Genomic DNA, 21,905 nt, shown 5'->3' on the forward strand with positions numbered 1-21,905 from the left:
CGAAATCCGAGTAAGGAAGCTGCCATTTCCGTTCACGAAAATATATTTTGATATAAAAATAAAAGATAAAAAACATCACCACCTCACGTACAGTATTAGGCACCAGAAAAAAAGGATGGGTGTTTTCGATTTATCTAACATGGTTCAAATTGATACGTAATACTGTCCCATTTAAACACATTTCTACTATCAATGATCCAAATGGCAGATATATCATGGTTACTGGTTTTATTAATTCATTTCACGTTACTCTTCTTAATGTTTATGGTCCAAATTTCGACGACCCGTTTTTATTCCGTAAAATATTTAACTTAATACCGGACATTAATGATACGCATGTCCTAATTGGAGGTGATTATAATACAACTCTTGATAATTACCTGGACAAATCGTCCCAGACTAGCCACTCCTCCACCTCTTCATTGGTTTTAAATAACTTAATGACATCTATGAACCTAGTAGATATTTGGAGACTGGGGCATCCTGAAGAACGAGAATACTCCTATTTTTCCCCAGCACATAAATCATTTTCTAGACTTTATTTCTTTCTGGTAGACTCTAAATTGATACCAAATGTAATTTCTTCAAAATACCACAACATTTTAATTTCTGACCACTCCCCAGTCTCCCTAGTTCTCGACCTCAATTTTAAAAAACAACAATTTAACTGGCGTTTTCACTCATCACTACTCTCTGATGCATCTTTTTGTCAGCATATGGCTGATAGGATCTCAGATTTCTTGGAAATCAATGATGATCTAGCTGTTACAGACTCCACTTTGTGGGAAACCTTCAAAGCTGTCATGAGAGGCCACATTATTTCATTTGAATCATTTGCAAGAAAGAAAAGTCGAAAACGCCTCTCAGAAATTGAAATAGAACTATCACAGTTGGAAATCAATTACAGAGACTCTGCTGATGTGTCTATTTTACAAAATATTCTGACATCAAAATACGAATACAATACTTTCCACTCAAATAACTGAACAACTATATAAGATTAGACAGAATAATTTTGAACTGGGGGATAAGCCTCATACATTATTGGCCCGACAGCTTAGAGGTTTACAAGCAAGTAGCTATACATAAAATCAAGTCAAAGTCTGGAGAAATTATTATTGAGCCGAAGAGTATAAATTACACTTTTCGAGAGTTTTATGAACAATTATACACGTCAAAAGCAAAAGGGAATATTAGTAATTGGCTGAGACATTTGACACTACCAAAATTTAGTGGGGATGCTCGAGATTATTTAAACTCTGAGATTACCCTCCAAGAGATCCTAGAAGCCATAAAATCACTCCACAATGGTAAAGCTGCTGGTCCAGATGGCTTTGGTATTGAATTTTATAAAAAATATTGTGATAAGATAGCCCCACTTCTTCTGAGGATGTTTAATCACTCGTTTGAAACTAAGAACTTCCCTGGTACATTATATGAAGCTAACATTACATTGCTCCTAAAAGAGGGCAAGGATGAGACTGAACCATCATCATACCGGCCAATTGCTCTACTGAATACAGATATGAAAATCTTTACTAAAATACTAGCAGCCCGGCTAAATAAACACATCTCATCCATTATACATCCGGACCAGACAGGTTTTGTTCCTAATAGACTTTCATTTTTCAATGTCAGAAGATTAATGAACATTATGTATCGTAAATATGGGAGGGGCTCGAAACTAGCTGTCCTCTGTCTGGATGCACAGCAAGCCTTTGACCAATTGGAATGGCCTTATATGATCAAGGTACTGGAGGAATTTGGATTTGGAGATGCATTTGTTTCGTGGATTAAAATATTATATGCTAATCCATCCTCCTCCATCCTTACAAACCTAGATAGATCTGCACGCCAAGGTTGCCCCATTAGCTCGCTCCTCTTCGCCGTCGCCATAGAACCACTCGCCATTAGCATTAGGAATCACCCATCCATCACACCAATTAAGATAGCGGACATTGATCATCACATATCTTTATATGCAGACGATGTTGTTTTGTTCTTATCGCAGCCTGAGCAGTCTATCCCTGTTTTATTGGATCTTATTAAATCCTTCGGTGAAGTCTCAGGTTACACAATTAATTGGCAGAAAAGTGAATTTATGTCAATAGGTGCTGATCTTGATAGTGATTTTTTACATAACCTTCCTTTTAAAATCACGGACAAAGTGAAATACCTGGGGGTAACCCTCCCTAAAAACCCCAAATTAATCCTTAAGATGAACTTTCTTGAAAAAGTGGAAAGATTGAAGAGGGATATTGAAAAATGGAGGACTCTTCCTCTTTCTATGGTTGGCCGCATTAATGCAATCAAGATAGTTGCCCTTCCTAGATTTTTGTATCTTTTTCAGAACCTCCCCATCTTTCTACCAAGATCTTTTTTTAAATCAGTAGATTCAATAATTATGCCATTTATTTGGGGGTTTAAAGCTCATAGAATATCGAAGACGCACCTACACAAACCTATTGAGATGGGTGGATTAGGTTTACCATGTTTTTTGCATTATTATTGGGAAGCGAATGTAAGGGCCCTTGCATATTGGCAGGATGGCTACAAAGTAGAGGTCTCCACTGACACCCCCTCATGGATTGCCATTGAAAAGAAGGATATTAAAACTTCTTCTCTCCCAGCACTCCTTTTTTCAGCCCCTAGAACCCCCACTCACACCAACACAGACAATTTTGTTATTTTGAACAGTCTCAAAATCTGGCAACAAATAAAAAAGTATAGTAAACTACCAGACACATCCATATACACTCCAATATACAACAACCATGCATTTCCCCCATCCCTCTCAGTTGTGTCTTTCAACAGTTGGAGACTCAAAGGTATAATCACTTTACAAGACCTGTACATTGACAACCATTTTGCCTCATTTATACAGTTACAAAATAAATTATCTCTCCCCACAACCATTTTTGAGTGGTGTAAACCACTCCTACAACTGGCTTTGTTAGTCTGTGCATGAAAAATGAGCATGGTTGCTACGGTCACCCAGTTCACCCGGGTGTGATTTCATTATGTCAGAGCTGATTCCATTACGTCAGAGCTGATCAGGCTATATAATACCTTACACCACTCAGTTCACACAGGTGTGATTTTTTTTTAGATATCTACAAGTACGGAACTATGCTCGCCAATCTATCCCCAACTTTGAGATTCTCCCTGAAGACAATTTATTGTACAAACATTTATTGTGTCCACCTGGGTCAAAACAATTAATTTATAAAGTGATAAATACACTCTCTGAACAAATTAACTTTGAGACACATTATTTGAAAAATGCTTGGGAGGAAGAACTAGGTATGCAGATTGGGGATGATGTCTGGGAGGAGGGTCTTCGTAGAATTCGGTCTTGCTCTGTTAACACTCGACATCAATTAATACAATTTAAAGTTATGCATAGACTCCATTACCCAAAAACAAAATTACACAGGATATTCCCAACTACCTCCCCACTATGTGATCGTTGCGGAATGGCAGAAGGTACCCTGACTCACCTCTTCTGGACATGCCCAAAATTGTATACATTTTGGTGTGATATATTTAAATGGTTTTCAGATGTTTATGGATGTGTGTTTGAACCTGACCCAGAGACCGCACTTTTTGGTTCTTCTCAAATACTGTCAAATCACAATGTTTCTGTACAAAATACAATGATGTATGGTATGAAAAAGCAAAAAAAGTGATTCTAAGACTCTGGAAGTCAGATGAAGTACTCAGATGAAGTACTCATTTCAAGACCTGGTTAACGGAACTTACTTGTATACTACATATGGAGAAAATTCGCTATGACATGATGGACAATTCAAATAAGTTCTATGTTATATGGCAGCCATTCCTAGACCACCTCAAATGTCACATTGAACCTCAGCATTTAGTTGTATGTCCTCCACTCTTTACACAATCTAGCAGCGTAATTTATTGTAATGTAACGACTCATTCAGAATGAAATTATGCCCTGTTATTTTCTTTCCTTTTTATTTTTATTTTTTTATTATTATGTCCTATTTTGAAAACTTAATACAAATATTAAAACACTAACATGGTTCAAATTGATATTTCTATAGGAAGGGGGTGCTGGGGCAGCTAAATTGAATATCAAATATCTAAATACTGAATTGAGCAATTTAAAAACGGTCTGGGTTGTTCACATAAGCCTGAGTAGAGGATGAAATGACCACCCGTGTGTGTGTGTGTGTGTGTGTGTGTGTGTGTGTGTGTGTGTGTGTGTGTGTGTGTGTGTGTGTGTGTGTGTGTGTGTGTGTGTGTGTGTGTGTGTGTGTGTGTGTGTGTGTGTGTGTGTGTGTGTGTGGGGGGGGCATGCAGGACATCAAGAGGGAGTTAGAGTTGGAGAGAGGATATTTCTGTAGAGTTTACAAGAGTCCCAACTGTCTACTGGTAGAGGGGAGGTACCAGCTCATGAGTAATCCAAGAGAGGAAATTCACCCTGAGGTGAGTTTGTCTTGATGCACATTCAGCTTAAATATCATTATGCATTGTAGATGTTTTATTGATGCTCATTCAGCTTAATTACTCTATCATTATGCAAGGTAGATGTTTTATTGGTAAAGGTGTACTTTGGTATACATATAAACATATTGCATGTACAATAAATGAATACGTATGATGGAAGATAGTGATCAATATGTCTGTGCAGAACTTGCCATTCACCCTGAAACCAACGGTGTCCAAAGGCTACTTTGAAGCCTACTTCCAGCAGCCTCTTCCCTTCACATTTAACGTTAAAGTGAGAGGCGCTGACGACATTACCTGGTCCGCCAACATTCAAGAAGGTAACTAATGATTTTGTTATTTTTTACCTGTGATGATATTTAATTTTGTTGTTATTGTTCATGGAAACAAGACCGTACAGACTTGTTTTGTGCTATCCCATTTGAACTGAGTGTTTGACTGTACTCTGTTGCTGTTTATACACTCTGTCTAATAAACCAGGGGTGCCCAACCTCTGGTACTAGTACCACTGGTGGTACTTGAGCCCCCCGCTGGTGGGCCACAGAGGAGTCGCCCAAAAAGAAGAAAACAGACAAAAGTGGAATGAAATAGTTATATCAATACAGGTAGTTCTTCTGAATGATTACAGCTATATTTTGTTCTGGTGTCAGGTGACTTGAAAAGGCCAAGCATCTTTCAACAACTGCTTGGTTGGATTCTGCCGGGCTCGAGAAACTGCAATGCATGTAAGCATGATTCATTAAGTTTAGTTTGATGCGTGTGATTATGATATCAGAAAAAGAACAGTGTAATGTAACTATGTATTGTTGTTGTAGGTCAGACTACTGTGTCTCTTCTTCAAGAACATCAGATTCTTCATCCTCAATCAGAACCAATCACGGAGCCTGACTCACGTCATGTTCAGGTAAATATAAGTGGGACATTTCAGAAGTAACAGAGCTGATTGAAGATAGTAATGTAATGATCATAAAATATAAGATTGGGCCTCATGCGCCAATAAGTTCCTAACTTTTCCTCTTACATTTCTTTCTAAGTGAATTCCTAAGAGAAGTCCAGTCAGATTCATGAAACGTTCGCAGAATTGTTCTTATGATGATGAATCCAAATCCTCGTAACTTGAAGGGGTGTGCCAGTTCATTCAAATTATCATAGGTAGATGCCCCACATATCCTAATTAGCATCCTAATTACCATAGGGAACCGCCCCACCAATCCCATATAAGGCATTGGGAATTCACTTTCCTACCTGTGTTCACCCAGGTGGGTGTAGTTTTGCATGACTCCATGGCCTTGCCTGCAGTCACACCCGTGCCTAGTGGCAGCGGTGGCCGAACGGTTTGCGGAGCGGTCTTGATACCGGAAGGTCGCCAGTTCGTATCCCCGGACCGGCACGTTCAAATTACCACCGCTGAAGTGCCCTTGAACAAGGCATTGAACCACTACCATGAAATGTTCTATGACCAGGGCCTGGCTGTAAACGAGTATCTGATGCTTACCAGTCCAGTTACCCTGGGTAAATATAGTAACTTTGCTTTACTTTGCTTTGCTTTGTGTGATTGCAGCACACAGAAATCACAGGACCTCACACATAGAAATAAAGTTGAAAGTCAAGAATACCTAAACTAAAGTCTAAATATGGTGGAACACCAGACTCCAAACATTAAAAATCAATAATACTGTGGAGGTACTGAAGTGAACAGAAATTTTCATATTTTCAATATGGGGGGGGGATGATGGCAGGTGGAGTGGGGGTTATGTGGTGTGTATGGTGCGTTTGTTTGGGTTGGGTTGTGAACTCTAAACCAGTGGTTCACAAACATTTTCATGTCAAGGACCCCCACATTGACATGCATTCTGCAGACCCATATGAAAATATTTTCTGCTAGGGAAATGTTTTGAAGATTTATCATTTTTTTTCGAAAATAGCCGATCTACATGCTCAAAATGGGCAGTAATGGGACGCGTTTGTGAGCTTGTAAGTATAAAATGGGATTAAAGTGGTAAAATGTTCCATATTTTGCTGTGGACTGCCTGGAACTTCCTCAAGGACCCCTTGAGGTCATCAGACCAAACTTTGAGCATCATGCAGAGGGCGCTGTTTTTCCTTTATGTTTTCAGATTGCACTTAACACAGCCGACGCGAATCGCGTATCAATACGTTATCAATTAATCAAACGTCGGGTGCGAACCACGTATCCATACGTTTTAATCACTTTTTTATAGCATACTTTCATTCATCTTTTTACCCACCCGGACAATGAAGAACCACCCCCCTATCATTGCTGCTTAGTCCCGCTCACGTGATCAGAAAAAAAAAAAAAAAAAAAAAAACCCCTCCTGAAAACAGGAGGGCGGGCCGCTTTACGTGTAGAAGCCACTAAGCCAGTGTAAAATGGACGCGCCCATGGAATGATCCAGTCTGTGTGTGAAAAGAATCAAATTTCACCTATTGGCTTTCACACAACACTATACTACTCGATTCCCCCCTCCCCTCCTGTTTCTCCTGCAGGAGGAGGGCCTTGCGAGATGGGGGCTCTGTCCTGGCTGGCTCTGTCTCTCGGAAAAAAACATGATGAACGGATCGCTGCCTAAACACACATGCACCGGATCCGATTGGCATTGCATTGCGTCTGCAACACACATGGACAGATGCATGTTTCCTTCTTCATACTGTAGCGACCAAACGATCCCCGAGCCTACAATACTACGAACTAACCACAGTATCGAGGGGCCGCCACGACAACAGACAGTGTGCCGTTGGTGGATCACGTATCGCCATGCAGAACCGTCATAATCGGAGATCGCTCGGACGTGTGATTGTAACGCTTTTTTATTCATTATAATTGTAGTGATAAGACCGCAATGAACGCATCGGGGACGTAATCGACCCGGGTGTAATGTATAACGAACTTTTCCGCGTCCTAAACCGTGGTGTTGTGATCCGTTGTCGTCGACATCACAGCCGGGTGAATCTTTTTTTTCTCCTCCATCGCCTCCAACCTGCATGCCCAGGCATGTTCTCTTGTTAGTAAATATACTTCACTAGCTTGAAAAACACAATCAGCTGATGATAACGCGTCTCACCGTTATACTATAGTTCTGAACCGAACGGTGGAATGGGACTTTTTATAGCCGTACGGATCAAGACTTTTGCTGCCCAATGTGCCCATGAACCACCCCCCCCCCCCCCCCAATGTTTTGCGATCAAGACAATGAGGCAATCATCATCATCATCTAAGAAAGCAGAGTTATGAAGGTTTATAGTCAGACATTGACAGGCAGATATAACAATAAACACAAGAAATATGCTATACATCCTATACACCGAATGAAAGCCCTGAATGTGTACTTTTACGAGGAAAAGAGTAAACATTGATCCCATGTACAGTTTGTCATAAATTGGTTACATTGCACATTGCGCCCACCAGATATAACTGCAGAGAAGACATGGACCCGAACTCAATATTCACAAAATAAGGCCTATAGCGACATATAAATACTATATACCGTATGAAACAGAAGACTCTCTGCTTTCATAAGAAAAAAACTTCTACTGTAGTAATAATAAAAATCACACCCATGTGAAGTGAGTGGTGCAACTCTGTCCCATATTCTGTTCTCTGCTTATTCAATACAGCTCGCTATATACGGACTGAGGCAGAAAGTCATGTAAACCTTTTATTTACAGTTTGGTCTGTAAACTTCTACTGTAATAATAAAAATCACACCCCTGTGAAGTGAGCGTTGCAACTGTTCTGTACTTATTCACTACAGCTCGCTATATACGGACTGAGACAGAAAGTCATGTAAACCTTTTATTTACAGTTTGGTCTGTAAACTTCTACTGTAATAATAAAAATCACACCCCTGTGAAGTGAGCGGTGCAACTGTTCTCTACAGTTGCGCGGTGCAACTGTAGAGAACAGTTGCACCGCTCACTTCACAGGGGTGCCTCAGTCCGTATATAGCGAGCTGTATTGAATAAGCAGAGAACAGAATATGGGACAGAGTTGCACCACTCACTTCACATGGGTGTGATTTTTATTATTACTACAGTAGAAGTTTTTTTCTTATGAAAGCAGAGAGTCTTCTGTTTCATACGGTATATAGTATTTATATGTCGCTATAGGCCTTATTTTGTGAATATTGAGGAGTTCACGTCCATGTCTTCTCTGAAGTTATCTGGTGGGCACAAGCTGCATTCAATAACCAATTACTGTCTAACTGTACATGGGATCAATGTTTACTCTTTTCCTCGTAAAAGTACACATTCAGGGCTTTCATTCGGTGTATAGGGTGTATAGGATATTTATTGGGTTCAATTTTATATCTGCCTGTCAATGTCTCTGACTTTAAACCATCCATAACTCTGCTCGCTGTTCAAGATAACCACTTCCAGGCAAATGCAGGTGTTGCAAAAAGGTCAATATCTCCAGAATGGAACATGGTAAAATCAAAATGTATTTTTTAAATTGAAGTGGACAAGTTCAGCTTTCTTTTGATGTATGCGTGTGATTCTCGCTATAAGAGAACATTTTGCTGTGGGCCCCCGAACAAGGCCTTTGTGCAATGTTAAGCGGTAGCAACATCCAAATAGGCCTGCCGAGATCTTGTAGCAATCAAAGTGTTAAGAACGAAAAAGGCACCCTAAGAGTGCTCCACAGTGTGTGTAGATTATGTTCTTACCTACGAACAAATCACAGCTAAGAAAAGATTGAGGGATCCCAAAACCTTCTTAAGTAACTTTTTAATAAATACATAAAAGAGTTTTTATGTATTTATTTTCTACCTGCACACAGAGTGATGTGTCCAGTTGCAATGTATTTCCACCCCATTCGACTGGTATCATGTATTGAATCGGCGAAATCATCCGTTATCGGCACGTTTGAATGGTGCCAAAATGTCCATACTGGCATCCTCACTGTTCAGTATGTCATTATCTGCGATTGTAGCATTGTCATTATCACTGATGTCCTGACAGAGGCGCGCCGTGTCTGGTGGCCATGAGCTACGTGAGGCACTGCCGAGCGAGGCGCTAGCCGAGCGAGTCGCCGTGCCGAGCGTTGCAAAGGCCACCAGACCCGACTCAGCGCCGTCCGAGTTACGTCCTGATAGGCAGAGAATAGTATATATTAGTAGCTCCTAGTTCCATGCACCGACAATAGTTGGAAATGACACGTCCACCAGGGGGAAACCTTGACCAGGCTATGTGGTGAGGATGCCAGTATGGACATTTTGGCACCATTCAAACGTGCTGATAACGGATGATTTCGCCGTTCCAATGCAGAGATAACGGTCGAATCCGCTGTGTATTTCTGCCTACATACAGAGTGTGTCCAGTTCAACAGCAATACAAGTTTTCATGTATTTTTTTTTTTTCATAATTTTTTATCCCACGATTTTGTAACCCATTTTTCACCCCTGTGTCAATTATCTAATGTGATCCTGGGCTCTACACACCCTCCGCCAACCTAGTCCCCATATATGGGAGACATGGGGAGAGCAACGGACTTGAACTCATGCTTCCTTCATGCCTGAGTGTCCAAGTTGCTCCTTTACACCTGACGGGGGAGTTTCCCTGGTTGGACGTAGTGTGGAAGGAACACGTTATTCCAACCAGTTCCTTTCCCCTCCATCAGGAGCCCCGGCTGGCCAGGGGGAGGCGGTTTAGAGACCAGGATTACTGTATGTTTTTTGTGAGGGTACCTCACAAAAAACACGCCGCCAGCACCCACAGCGTCCCGAGCGGGAATCGAACCCAGGACCTTCTAGCTGTGAGGCGACAGCACTACCAACTGTGCCACCGTGCTCCCTAATGTATTTTCATGTATTTCTACCTGCATACAGAGTGAAGTGTCCTGCAGTAAAACAGCAGTAAAACCAAGCCTCTCTGTTGGATTCACTAATGAAGGTGCAATGCAGGTTGCAGGTTAATTTCCTGTTTATTATGTCAATCAAACTATTATTACATAATTTATTTGATCATACTCATTGTAGTGGAGGAATAGAGTTTAACATTTAAATGGAAGATAGATCTTCCATCCATCCATCCATCCATCCATCGGGGGCAACAGCTCCACCAGAGAGCTCCAGACTTCCCTCTCCAGAGCAACATTAGTAACGTGTTCCACCAGTGAGTCGATGTGATCCCTCCACCTGCACCTTGGTCTGACCCAGGGTCTCCTCCCAGTGGGACGTGCATCAAGGACCTCCCTAGGGAGATGCCCGAGAGGCATCCTAACCAGATGCCCAAACCACCCAAGCTGGCTCCTTTCCAGACAAAGAAGCAGCGACTCTACTCGGAGTCTCTCTCGCGTGACTGAACTTCTCACCCTATTTATAAGGGAGATGCCAGCAACCCGTTGGAGAAAACTAATTTGGGCTGCTTGTATTCGCAACCTCATACTTGACCTGGTCATGAAGATAGATCTTACCACTGACAAAGACCCAAAATACTAAGCTTAAATATCGACAAAGGCTAAAAGTAAGGACATTACACTATGGTTTAGTTAGTTTCAGTAAGTTTCATAAGCAGGCAATACAATGTCAGTTAACTTTATTTTTTTGCTTTCTGTAAAACATTTTATTTGTATATGTGACCGTGAAATCAAACTACGAACTATAGAATGAATGATCAATGAGAAGATTTCCTGTTTTATAACCTTTTCCCCAATTAACAATCAGTGTTATTAAACAACGTATTAGCAAGTTCCGTGTACCTCTAGCTCTACTTTAATGAGAGCAGATGTCCAGTGATATTGTGTAAATAAAATAAAATAAATAACAGGGGGTTTCAACAGATTTTGATCCAGGGACCACTATGACTAAGAGCAACCTGGGGACCACCACTATCGGGTGTCTTTGGACAAAACAGGACAGCCCCAAGTCCTCTCTCAAAATAATATTATTTGAAAACCCATGGTATAATAGTATAGAATAGTATAATGCTCTACAGTATATAATAGTCTGCCATTTGTATTGACAGACATGCAAGCTAACTTTGTGAAGAGGAACTGGGGTGGTCTAATTCAAAGTGTCACAGCGGTTCTGAGCATCGCAGACGACCTCTTTGGAAAAGACATCATCACAGCTGAGACTTATAACGACATCTGTAACACAAAGACCAGGCATGAACAAATGAGAAAACTGCTTCTCATCGTTCATCCGAAAGGAAAACCAGCGATATCGGCATTCTACCAGGCTCTGCAGACACACGAGTCATTTGTTTTCAACGAACTGGGTAAGAAAAATATAATAATAATAATAATAATAATATAACTCTTCAAACCCCTCTTTCAGTCCAGTCTGTTGGAGGTTAGCCTCAGGGACTGCAGGCATTTTGTTAAAAAAAAAAGCATGGGTGAACGAGCTAAGATAAGTGGCATATAACAGTGGGAGTGAACCTCGTATTTCGCTAAACCAATAACAGTGCAGAGGGGCGTCGCTCCAAATCTGTTTTCTACCGGGTAGGGGAGGAGGGGGGAGGAACAGGAGCACACATCTGTTTTTGCCGGCAAATTTGAATCCGCCCTCTAGACCAGAAATCACACTGGCAGGGGCTGGCTAGTGTTGTAGCTGCCACTGGCCAATCACAGCGTGTCTTTTCCGGGACGTATCAATTAAATTCATATGATCTGTATTGGCATGAGAACGAGAGAAGAAATGTTTACATTGCCTCTGATTGGCCTACCGAGCGTCACTCTCTCTCTCGAGATACAGACACCTCAGAGTCTACCTATCTATGGGTTGGAGGTATGTGTGACAAGAGTTTTATTTTTCTGTTCACTTTACAGCAGAAGCTCCTGGCACATAAACACCTTCCATCAGAAGGTCCTGGCACATAAACACCTTCCATCAGAAGCTCCTGGCACATAAACACCTTCCATCAGAAGGTCCTGGCACAGGGACGAATAGTTTTCATAATCCTCATGGGGGCCCGTGCCGCCGCCGCAGACTCTACGTCACTGTCCTGGCAGATAAACTCCTTCTACCAGAACGTCCTGGCAGATAAACAAGCACTGGAGATGAGTGAAGAGACAACAGAGCAGTCCACTGACAATATTGCCCAGCTCTCTAGGGGGAAGTGTTGCGCCAGAGAAATGCGCAAAAAAATAGTAGAAGAAGAGCCCTCTGACCAACCAAGCCAAGGTTTATTAAATCAGGTTAGGAAGCGAAGAACGTACGGTGGACTCCATGTTGCTCCCTGGAAGGATTTTGTACATGCACAAATCATAGATATGGCACAAATGGCCCAGCAGATGGCGTGATACCATGAAAGGAGGGATGCTTGTACATAATGTCACATCTGACCAACATTACTGTCTGTGTGATGATCCATGCTGGGACTTACTTATCCACTTGCTGTTAAAACTTTAATATAAAAGGTAAAATGCAATGATGTGACATGATATGTATACATGGTAACGCCCCACCTGCCTCTGATTGGCCTACCGATACTGCCCGTCTTGACTGTCCTCCGAGATGCGAGGTTACTCCGTGGTGGGAAATAATACAAGAGAATGACAGCTTGGCACGCGCAACATAATGCAGCCTTGCAAGTTTTATTTTTGTAGAAGAGGCAAACTAATATTGTTTATGCCGTTTGCTTTGATTGAATAATTGATTGAACACATGTGTATGTTGTACTATGATTTGATTTGGGTGTGTTCTTTCTATAGTGTTAGTGTTGATTATCGTGTATTAATCAAATTATAGTAAACTAATACTATTACTAAAAAAGATAAAGATCAAGCTTAGGAAAATAGATTGTTTTACAGTACAATAATGTTTCAAGTTTACACATACAAATAAATGACACAATAATCAACACAAACACTTTATTTAGAACACACCCAAATCATAACGTTCAATCAATTATTCCATCAAAGCAAACGGCATCAACAATGGGCCTATTAGTTTCCCTCTCCTACAAAAATAAAACTTTATACAGTTATCTTGTATCATATACCGTACATGTATTATTTTCCACCACAGAGTAACCAGTAATCAGACTATCCAGCATAGCTATATCCACCTCAGTGGACAGTCAAGACGGGCAGTGTCGGTAGGCCAATGAGAGGCAGGCGGGGCGTGTTACGGCCGCAGGCCTATAGGTCTGTCTGGGTCTGCGTTGGTGCGCACAGTGCGCGCCCGGTTGCCTAATCCCTCCCTGCAGATCCGTCAGCGCAGCCATTGGTGGGGAGCGTTCCCGACGCTCCACTGTTGGTCGCCTGGGCCGCATCTCGTTACTCCAACCGGCTTCTACACCTGAGTCCACCTGACGGCATAAAGGCGTTCTGAGAACTTTTGGTTTTTTCTTTGCTTTTGGACCTGTACAGCCCTGCTCACGTTGTAAATTGCACTTGTATATAACTTGTATATATTGTTTTCCAATTAACTTGTATGCCACAGAACGAGTAATAAAGAACTTTGGCATTTTACCACCTTGCCTTATTACAATAACCGTCCTAGACTCAGTGAGTCGTTACATGGCGTTACCATATGCTCGGACGCAAAATAGATATACGCCACAGCTGTAATGTGTTGTTGCTCTAGGAGGGGAACAATCGACCGGCAGCAGCATCATCATTAGCTTAGCTGGTTTTCATGTTTTATAAGCTCCTAAAGATCCTAGTTTGTCTCATTTTGAGCAGAAAAAGGTCTAATCAGTGCATGCACGGCCGCGTGCACATCAGATAATTTTTTCCCCCCTAATTAATTAACATTATTTAAAAACAAGTTTTCTCGCACAGGATGGGTTGAGAGAAACGTGATGACCAGCTCAGTGGCCTTGTGGTTAGATTGGGGGGTCAGTCCCTGCTTGGCACTCATCATCAATGGGTTGGATTGGGGGGTTAGTCCCTGCTTGGCACTCATCATCAATGGGTTGGTTTGGGGGGTTAGTCCCTGTTTGGCACTCATCATCAATGGGTTGGAATGGGGCGTCAGTCCCTGCTTAACTTAATTGAACAATAACCACAGCAAAATTAAGGACATATGTACAGTAAGGCATATGAATGTGCAATACGTTATAGCCATTTAGCTGTAGAAAATACTTACAGTAAAGCAGCATAGTAACAATGCCTACTGTACCACTAACATTACAAGATAAAAAAACATTGCAATGTTAGAGGGAGAACTGACTGAAATTGTCATGAACAAACTGGACTCCTTTAAACCACAGATAAACAAACAACTCTTGCCTTTGAATATGTATTGCAATAAAGGCAAAAACAATGCAATTCAAATATGAATAAAGTTGTAATGTGCGTTCAATCGCTGAACTGATTTGACTTTTGTCATCTAGAAGACTGCTGGTTCTGTACAGGACTGTTGTTGGTTTGTACAGAACAGGCATCCGTCTTCACTTATCAATTCAATACATCCTATAGGTGTGGATGGGCCGGTTCACTATTTGCATCCTGGGTGATCAAAGTGTCATCATAATACAGGTGTAAATGTCCTCAAAGAGGGCAATCATCTACACCTCTAATAGGGGAGAGAAAGGATGTCTAATCTATTTAAACCTTTTGTTTGTTACCATGTTATTACTAAAAGGTATACAGTACTACAGTAACTTCTGAGACCCATCAACAAAGTGAAGATGTACAATTTGTTTTTTACAAACGGAAATGTGACCTTATGGACTTTGACGTCTCCACAAGTAAAGGGAGACCCAATCTGACTTTAACAAGTACAACGTGAACGACTATCATTGCTGTTCTGTATGTCCAGTAGTTATTTACATGTAGACTAAAGCTTAAAGAGAAGCCCATGTAACAATGTTTAATGCTACTGTTCAAATCACAGTACATCACAGTACAGTATCTCACTGTTGGGTAAGTTAGTGCACTACATGTTAAGCTTTTTGTGCATTGTTTCCACAGGCTATTTGTTACTGTCATAGTGATTGAGACCATGATTACATAGGACGTGTTAAACATTTACACATTTAATTAAACAGTGGCTATAATTACATCCGGGCCTTGTGTTCACTTATCTATTATGATTACAACTTCTGTTTGAAAGTCTATAATAGAAGTGCAGCCACTTTCTTGTTTCTTTCAAGATTCCCTGTTCAGTTTAGTCTCCCATGGGCCGGCACCGCTACAAGGACTCTGGTTTTTTTGATTGATTGAAAATTTTATTAACAGTTTGCAGAATTACAGTACATTTCAAGCACAAACTCAATACAAAGGCTGATAAATTAATATGATAATACCTTTTATATAATCACCAACATGAATTATGTTTGTTATTTACAGCTAGGTAGAGTAGTGGGGCGAGATGGAAAAGGGGCGACCGTACCTGTTACCCACCAGACTGTGTGTGTGTGTGTGTGTGTGCGTGTGTTTTTGTCACACCCCAGGTGAGAGAGCATGTGACATCATGTGACATAATACCCCATATATGGATATATGGATTCACCCAAGCCTCCATGGTCACGTATTGTGACATCACAGGTGTCTTACTCTGGTGTAAGTTAGATAGCATTTTATGTAGACACTATATCAGGGGTGGGCAACTTTGACGATTGAGAGGGCCACTATATTTCCACACTCACTCCCTAGGGCCATATATTACTGTCGTAGCAAAGAAAGCACGACGCGTTTTGAGCTTGTAGATCGGCTATTTTTGCTACATTCGAATTGAAATCTTGCATTATTTTTTGCTATTTTTGAATTGGAATCCTGAAAATTAACATTTTTATGTAATTTCAAATGCCTTTAATTTATACATGTGTTGAAGCATTGAGCTACTAATTTAGACTGAAGTAATTAAAGCGGGTCATGTTTGCATGTTGTGGAATTGTAAACAGCTGAAACCAATATTATATCAGTATTCTGAAATTAACCCGAGGGCCACAAGTGAAGGTGGGGGCCGCATGTGGCCCCCGGGCCGCCAGTTGCCCACCCCTGCACTATATGCACTATATAGTATATATGCATATGTTTCATTATGGATATATAGATCTATAGATATTCTTAGGTTACGTATGATTCATGATAACTATTTCTTATGTATGTGATGTATTGCCATGCTTTATGTTCTTGCTTAATGTTGAGTCGCTCTGGATTAAGAGCGTCTGATAAATGCCAATATTTTTAATTGTGCCAAAGTCTGTGCTATTGTCATTGACAATGCATTGGGCAAGTTAAATAACTCAAAAACAACATATTTCAAAACAAAAGTTTCCAGCATGTGTGTCCGCACATAGTAAGCTGAATTATAAAAAGTGTGAATGGAGTTTCTAGGAGAAAGTGATGTTTTTTACAAAATATTGTTTGTTCAATTTGAATTCAGCAAACAGACATTTTCAGAGTTTCCTTTTTTTGGGGGTTTTTTGTTTGTTTGTGAAAACGCATGAGAAAAATCACAAAAATGGTAGTAGGCACCTTTAGTATAATTATGTTGGTTCAATTTGAAACCAGCAAACATAAATGTATGCCTATACATATCACTATAACATTTTAAAACAATTATAAACAATATCAAACGTTAAAAGTTGAATCATCATAGGCCTATACTTCAATGCAGCCAGATGACGTCAGTCAGTCAATAAAAAAATAATAATAAAAAATAGACTAGCTGTGTGTGTGTGTGTGTGTGTGTGTGTGTGTGTGTGTGTGTGTGTGTGTGTGTGTGTGTGTGTGTGTGTGTGTGTGTGTGTGTGTGTGTGTGTGTGTGTGTGTGTGTGTGTGTGTGTGTGTGTGTGTGTGTGCGTGCGTGCGTGCGTGCGTGCGTGCGTGCGTGCGTGCGTGCGTGCGTGCGTGCGCGCGCGCGTGCGCGCGTCTTTGCAGTGGGGGTTCTGAGTGTGTGCGTGTGTGTGGGGTGGCTTGAGGATCCATAATAATGCACGTGCATGTATTTAAGTCATCAGGTCGTGCGCGCCACCTCTTGGTCACACCCACACCACACACGCGCACAGAGTCACTGACACACACGCCCAAACAAGCACGCTGCTACAGTGTTTGTTACAACAAGCCGTTTGTTTTGATTTTAATATTAAACACCTCGGAATGTAACTTTCATTGACATGGAGTTAATGAGAGTCGACAGTGTTTTTACCAGGCTGGTGAAAAACTAGACAAATAAAAGAAACGCTTCTACAAGAAGCAAGTATCATCAAACTCAGGTGAGTGAGTGTTTGCAGGTGTACCTGTTATTAGCTCAGTGCTTTACAACCTTTTACACATCAAGGCCCATCATTTAATAATTTTATCATAAGTACAACAGTAAAAAAAATAAAAGAAGGTATTTTAGTAGAGTATTTCAATTTCCAGGACTTTTACTTCACTTTTACCACTACATCTCAGAGGCAAATATTCTACTTAAATGTTAAGTAATTTGAAAACCTTCGTTACTGTATGTTTAGTTTGTACATTTAGATCAGTGGTGGTTTTCAACCCTTTTCATATCAAGGCCCATTATTTATTGGGCATTTGGGCCACGGAACCACCATTTGATGACATTTAGCCTCTCAGACCCATTTGGGCCACGGAACCACCATTTGATGACATTTAGCCTCTCAGACCCATTTGAGCCACGGAACCACAATTTGATGACTTAAATCCCATCTCTTCTCCCTGGCTTTCAATGATGTTTGTCCTAATTAACATGTGTTAATTAATTTGTGTTGCTTTGATGTTTTATTATGCTGTTTGTGTTAATTGTATGCTTGTTTTATGATCATGTACAGCACTTTGGTTGACCTTCTGGTCTTTGTTAATGTGCTCTAGAAATAAAGTTTGATTTGATGACATTTAGACTCTCAGACCCAAAACTAAAGAATATTAGTCGTTGGATAAGAGTTTGTCCACACTTCCATGCTCTGTTGATGTTGGTACCATTAGGACAGATAACAGGCCAAACGTTGATCAAAATGACAATTATTTTCCATCTAATTGTGTAGACTTCTGGAAAATTAATTAGCCTAACGCAGTTATTTAACAATATTTTGTTACTCTTGACGGGTCAATTTGGTTTCATTCTATCTCGAGTTAATAAGGGTCCATTTGGTTAAACCCCATAGCTGCATGGGGACCACCTGGAACCACTCTCAAGGACCATGGTGTACTGGTAGCCGCAATTTGCAACTCTAGATTTTTTTTGCAAATTGCGGCTAGGTGGACTGGCTTAGCTAATTGGCTGTTTATATCATTAAAGGAGTTGATGGAATTGCGTGTAATTTCACTTTGATGTAGCAGCGAATAATTAGTTAGACCAGGGGTACTCAACCCGTGGGTCGCGACCCCTCGGGGGGTCGCCAAATTATTTTAGGGGGTCCCCAAATTATTTTAAAAAAAAAAGATTTTTTTTTAAATTATTTTCACGATTTTTCAAAAATAGCAGACCTACAAGCTCGTAACGCGCCACGCGCTATGAGCTTGTAGATCTGCTATTTTTCAATAGCTAAATTATAACAATGCTTAAAACACCAAAAGGGGTTCCCGCCCAAAATGGTTTAAGGTTACTGTAGCAGTCAATTTATATTGGGGGTCGGGAGGGGGCGGGGCAGGGGTCCCGAGACATTGCCAAAGCATTTCCAGGGGTCCCCGGCCAAAAACGTTGAGAACCCCTGAGTTAGACCAGTGGTGGTTCCCAAACTTTTTCATACCAAGGACCCCCAAATTGACACTAATTAGCCCACGGACCCCCACTTGAAAAGATATGCCAGGGACCCCCATAAGAATATTTTGATGGCTCTCTAGCAGTGATTCTCAAGGACCCCCAGTTTGACATGCATATTAGTCTACAGACCCCGATTTAATGGCATTTTTCTATCTCTGAGATGAGACCCCCAATTTATATTGTAAAATCAATGTTTATTTAATTCTGAGTGTATAAATGGAACCAAATGGATCCGTTTAAAGGGTCCATTTGGATCCAAACTATCATTTAGCTGGGGACCACCTGGAACTCCCTCAAGGACCCCTGGGGGTCCCCGGACCCCACTTTAAGAACCACTGAGTTATAGAAGCATTGTTGTTTTGTGTGATATGATATGAAGCTTGTATTTAGCCTAATACTGCAGTATTTCAGATTTTCAATACATTTTACTTTTCTACTCTCTCAGAGGCTATTTTTTGGTTACTTTACTGTGTGTGTGTGTGTGTGTGTGTGTGTGTGTGTGTGTGTGTGTGTGTGTGTGTGTGTGTGTGTGTGTGTGTGTGTGTGTGTGTGTGTGTGTGTGTGTGTGTGTGTGCGTGTGCGTGCGTGTGCGCGCGCGATCTGCTTAAGTATTAAACAACTCACCAACATTGCAGCTGTAGGGCAAGATCCTCTTTCAATCTGCCAAGCGTTTGTTTAAATCTGTCAAGAAATTCTCTGCAGGTGATTGACAGAAAGTAGCTCATAACATGTCTACGGTCGATTTTTATGAAACAAAAGCTCGACAGATTGAAAGAGGATAATTCAAGCTTGGCCTAGAGCTGCAATGTTGGTGAGTTTAACGCCATTTAATACTGTAAGCAGATCGCAAAAGCAAATTGGATGAGTGGGGAGTCAATGGAGGGTATTGCAACTCTAGATGGAATCAGTTTGGAAATTCCTTTATGGTTAAGAGTCATTTAGCCACAATTTGCAACACTTAACAATGCGATGAATGTAGATTTGCAATGCCCTCCATTGACATCCCATTGGTCCAAATTGCATTTACGATCTGCTTGTATTGAACGGGGTTAAACTCACCAACTGTAGTAGGGAAAGCTTGAATTATCTTTTCAATCTGCCAAGCTTTTGTTTCCTAAAGATCCACCATAAACATGTTATGAGCTACTTTCTGTCTGTGCTGTGATATCTTTGAGTGGGGCAACCACTCCTATAGACAGCTATGTGTGTGTGTGTGGCTGTGTCCCTGGGTCTGTCTGTCCCTGGGTCCCTGGCTGTGTCCCTGGGTCTGTCCCTGTGTCCCTGGCTGTGTCCGAGCACGAAATTAGCGTTATAGCGTTTGTTCACCAAGTGTCACTGTTGCACAGCCTAACACAGTACAGTACTGTACAGTACAGTACAGTACTGTACAGTACAGTACAGTACAGTACAGTACAGTACAGTACAGTACAGTACAGTACAGCACCACTCACTTCAGATGGGTCTAATTCTTTTTTCTAAGTGTTGGAGTTTGGAAGCACTCGTTGTTAACTGGCTGTGCTGCTGCCTCCTGCATTATGTGCAAATTCAAAACGGGTGGTACGCTGGGGCCGTTCAGTGACTTCAACGAGCGCTTCCAACACTTTAGAAAAAAACTTTCCTGGGGGTCCTTATGTGTGTAATGTGGTTTTAGATATGTTAGATTTTAGCAGTGAGCCCAGTGTCTCTGTCATCGACTCTGCGCTCACTTCCTTCCTGGACTACAATTCCCATAATGCTTTGGTGCACTGCTCCTCCTTGTGGAGCAGTGCACATGTAGTCCAGGAAGTAAGTGAACCCAGTGGTCCATGACATCAGAGACACTGGGCTCACTGCTAAAATCTAAAACATCTAAAACCACATATTACACACATAAAGACCCCCCAGGAAAGTGTTCTAAATCTTCTATATGTCATCGTTAACACTTTAATTGCCCTGGGTTATTTAATCCATTACAATAATGCGCCCATATGATTTATAAACACGGACCCCTTTTCCGGACGGACCGGCGGAAGTTGTTGATGTGTGTGTAGAAGCTAACAATAGCCACACCACTCTAGAGTCGATCGACAACAACGGGAGACAAGAATAAATCTATCGAGACTAGCGACTGGACCGCGGAGTGCCGTCTAACACAGGATATTTTTTCATAAAAAGACGTGATGATTTAGATCGCGAGTTATGAACGTTTTAAGATTTTCGTTTTCATCTACAAGCTCGTAGAGCGGCACTCTGTGCCGCGCTACGAGCTATTTTTGAAAAATCGTGAAAATGAGGCGCAAATCGTTGAATATACGCCACCATATACGGGCTTCAGTCCGTCATGCCTCGTGACACAAGAAGTGAGAACAGAGCGACACGGAGGCTGCCATGACACTCCATATATAGGCATTGCATTGGGACTTCATTACCCAGACGGGTTTTGCAGGTTTTCATAGTAATTGTCTTCAAATGTATAAATGGTATACAAATATTTTGAAAATGGCAGATCTACAAACTCACAATGTGTCACATCGCATGCTTGTAGATCAGCAATTTTCAAATGGCCGAAGTGTATATAGGGCTTAATTTGATTGATGTGTGTTTTGTAGTAATGATCAAAAACTGGTTCTCAAATCCGTGGGGTAAAAAAATGTGAGTGCTTTTTTCCAGTCCGAGAGGCTAAATGTCATCAAATGGTGGTTCCGTGGCTCAAATGGGTCCGAGAGGCTAAATGTCATCAAATGGTGGTTCCGTGGCTCAAATGGGTCCGAGAGGCTAAATGTCATCAAATGGTGGTTCCGTGGCTCAAATGGGTCCGAG

At 41.2% G+C, this 21,905-nt stretch overlaps 1 protein-coding gene across 2 annotated transcripts in view; it reads left to right on the forward strand.

The window, feature by feature from the left end:
- Positions 1–13,894, forward strand: part of LOC306919073 (uncharacterized protein) — an 82,500-nt gene extending 68,606 nt beyond the window's left edge. Inside the window, exons 25-31 of one of the 2 annotated variants that reach the window (XM_079531909.1) lie at positions 4,330–4,455; positions 4,661–4,796; positions 5,127–5,201; positions 5,292–5,380; positions 10,323–10,404; positions 11,461–11,715; positions 12,269–13,894. In XM_079531909.1, the coding sequence (XP_079388035.1) occupies positions 4,330–4,455; positions 4,661–4,796; positions 5,127–5,201; positions 5,292–5,380; positions 10,323–10,404; positions 11,461–11,715; positions 12,269–12,288 (783 nt within the window). In that variant the 3' untranslated portion in view covers positions 12,289–13,894. Of the gene's footprint in view, positions 1–4,329; positions 4,456–4,660; positions 4,797–5,126; positions 5,202–5,291; positions 5,381–10,322; positions 10,405–11,460; positions 11,716–12,268 lie in introns of those variants that run through there. The other variant, XM_079531910.1, reaches the window with a different exon arrangement.
- The last annotated feature ends 8,011 nt before the right edge of the window (positions 13,895–21,905 follow it).

This window comes from Electrona antarctica (genome assembly GCF_951216825.1).
Source record: "Electrona antarctica genome assembly, contig: scaffold_314, whole genome shotgun sequence".
In the NCBI taxonomy this organism is placed as follows: Eukaryota; Metazoa; Chordata; class Actinopteri; order Myctophiformes; family Myctophidae; genus Electrona; species Electrona antarctica.